The 3,140-nt window shown below is 46.5% G+C and overlaps 1 protein-coding gene across 1 annotated transcript in view; it reads left to right on the forward strand.

Moving 5' to 3' along the window:
• Positions 1-1,306: 1,306 nt before the first annotated feature.
• LOC118408481 overlaps positions 1,307-3,140 on the forward strand; it is a 2,465-nt gene continuing 631 nt past the window's right edge. The window contains exons 1-3 of the mRNA XM_035809296.1: positions 1,307-1,368; positions 1,427-1,770; positions 2,110-3,076. Of these exons, the coding sequence (XP_035665189.1) occupies positions 1,307-1,368; positions 1,427-1,770; positions 2,110-3,076 (1,373 nt within the window). The remainder of the gene's footprint in view (positions 1,369-1,426; positions 1,771-2,109; positions 3,077-3,140) is intronic.

The raw sequence follows: 3,140 nt of genomic DNA on the forward strand, positions 1-3,140 counted from the left end.
TGAAACGGATTGCAGCGTTCAACTCCCCACTAAGAGACCTTTCTAATGATACCATAGTTTGCCTATTTCGGACACTTTTCAATAATCGCCATTTTGGGTCGCGGTTAGGGGGACTTAGCTATAAACGGGAATAACTCGACAACAAAAAGAGCTATCTGAAAACGGATTGCAGCGTTCAACTCCCCACCAAGAGACCTTTCCAATGATACCATAGTTTGCCTATTTTGGACACTTTTCAAAAATCCACATTTTTGGTTACTGTAATCGGTGCTTAACTTTAAACGCGAATAACTCGGCAACAAAAAGAGCTATCTGAAAACGGATTGCAGCGTTCAACTCCCCACCAAGAGACCTTTTCAATGATACCATAGTTTGCCTATTTCGGACACTTTTCAAAAATCGCCATTTTGGGTCGCGGTTAGGGGGACTTAGCTATAAACGGGAATAACTCGGCAACAAAAAGAGCTATCCGAAAACGGATTGCAGCGTTCAACTCCCCACCAAGAGACCTTTCCAATGATACCATAGTTTGCCTATTTCGGACACTTTAAAAAAAATCCAGATTTTGGGTTACTGTAATCGGTGCTTAACTTTAAGCGCGAATAACTCGGCAACAAAAAGAGTTATCTGAAAACGGATTGCAGCGTTCAACTCCCCACCAAGAGACCTTTCCAATGATACCATAGTTTGCCTATTTCGGACACTTTTCAAAAATCCACATTTTGGGTTACTGTAATCGGTGCTTAACTTTAAACGCGAATAACTCGACAACAAAAAGAGCTATCTGAAAACGGATTGCAGCGTTCAACTCCCCACCAAGAGACCTTTCCAATGATACCATAGTTTGCCTATTTCGGACACTTTTAAAAAATCCACATTTTGGGTTACTGTAATCGGTGCTTAACTTTAAACGCATCAATGGAAAGGTCTCTGAAGGTCCTGAAGTAGCAGAAGGGTCAGTCCGTCAAGAGAAGGAAGAAGCTGTTTATGAGAAGAAGGAGAAGATCAAGTGGCCTAAAGCCAATAACAAAGCAGTGTGGGAAGAGCTAGATAGCGATCTTAGCAACGTTCTGGAGCAAAGCCTGAAAGGGGATGTAGAAAGGAAGTTGAACCACTTTGGAACTTTGGTGTATAGCTTCTGCAGCGAGAGGTTTGGAACTCTAGTGAGCCAGGGGCGTGGTCCCAATGTACAAGCTAGTACAGGAAGGAGGGAAAGAGAAATTGCCAGACTAGTCCAGCGTAGACGTCAGCTAAGGAAACTATGGAGGAAGGCAAGTCCCGACGAGAGGGTTGGCCTCCATGCTCTATGGGAGGAAGTAAGATCCAGACTAAAGTCCTTGAGAAGAGCAGAAAGGTTGAGGAGGAAGCGTAAGAGAAAGGAGACACAAAGACGGAAGTTTTATAAGCACCCCTACAAATTTGCCAGGTCCTTGTTAGAAGAGAAGAAGGGTGGGACATTGTCTGTCGAGAAAGAAGACCCCGAGGCTCACCTGAGGGAAACTTACTCTGACCCGGAAAGAAGTAAGCCACTGAGCTCTCCCGGATATGTACCCAGGCCGCCTGAGCCTTCAATCCCCATGGACATATCCCAACCAAAGTGGAGTGAGCTGTCTGCAGCAGTACGCAGAGCAAGAGCAGCAGCAGCTCCTGGACCGAATGGAGTTCCTTATAGAGTTTACAAAATGTGCCCAAAGACTCTGTACCTTCTATGGAAGCTCATGAGGGTGGCATGGAGAAAGCAGTGTATTCCAGTCTCATGGAGAAGAGCAGGTGGGGTCCTAATACCCAAGGAAAAGGTGTCAACAACCATCAACCAGTTTCGTAACATTTCATTGCTGAATGTGGAAGGCAAACTGTTCTTCACTGTATTGGCTAAAAGACTCACAAGCTACCTGATCAGCAACAGACTCATTGATACAGAAGTGCAAAAAGCGGGAATCCCTGGTTTTCCAGGATGCATAGAACACGCAAACACAATTTGGAGTCAAATTCAGTCCGCCAGAAAACAGAAGGAAGATCTCCATGTTGTATGGCTTGATCTTGCCAATGCCTACGGTTCCCTACCTCATAAGGTCATTCAGTATGCCTTGAATTTCTTCCATGTTCCAGGGGAAGTAAAGGGGATGATCAACAACTATTTTGCGGACTTCAAACTCAGCATCAGCACAAGAAACTTCACAACCGAATGGCAGAGACTGGAAAAGGGAATAGCGATGGGCTGCTCAATATCCCCCCTGCTATTCACCATGGGGTTTGAGATCCTGTTGATTGGAGCCAAGCAAGTGGTGGGGGGTGTGAGAGCACCATCAGGAGAGAAGATGCCACCATTGCGAGCATTCATGGACGATGTTACGAGCATCCTCCGAACAGCACCATGTACCAACCGGGTTTTACTCAGACTGGAAGAGCTCACAGCATGGGCAGGCATGCAGTTCAAGCCATCCAAATCAAGAAGCCTATCCCTCAGGAAGGGAAAGCTCAGCGGTAGGACCTTCTCCGTCAATGGCCAACACATTCCTACCATCCAAGAAGAGTCAGTCAAAAGTCTGGGTCGCCTGTACACAAGTAATCTGAATGACAAAGGAAGGGGGCAGGAAGTATTAGAGCAAGCCTGCAATGGTCTCCAACAGATAGACAAGAGTGAGCTCCCAGGCAGACTGAAAATGTGGTGTGTTCAATTTATGCTGTTTCCAAGGCTCAAGTGGCCACTCAAGATGTACAACATTTCTGTGTCAACAGTTGACCAGATCGACAGAAAGGCCAACGCCTACTTCCGACGGTGGTTAGGTGTGCCGAGATGTCTCTCATCTGTCGCTCTGTATGGCAAGAACAAGCTCAACCTTCCTTTCTCGTCAATTGCAGAAGACTTCAAGTTAGAAAAGGTCCGACTGGTGTTGGAATTGGAGGGCTCTCAGGACCCTTCAGTGAGAGCAGCAAACCAAGGCCTTAGCACTGGAAAGAAATGGAGTGCAAGTACCTCCATTAGTCAAGCCATCAGTAGACAACAACACAAAGACCTGGTGGGATCAGTCCAAGTGGGGCGAGCAGGTTTTGGCTGGGGCAAGAGAGACCAAAGGTGGAAAAGTGCGAACCCCAGTGAAAGGAGACAGTTGGTGATCCAAGAGGTTAAGAGGATGGAG

The sequence above is a fragment of the Branchiostoma floridae genome, unplaced genomic scaffold (genome assembly GCF_000003815.2).
Source record: "Branchiostoma floridae strain S238N-H82 unplaced genomic scaffold, Bfl_VNyyK Sc7u5tJ_1593, whole genome shotgun sequence".
NCBI lineage: Eukaryota > Metazoa > Chordata > Leptocardii > Amphioxiformes > Branchiostomatidae > Branchiostoma > Branchiostoma floridae.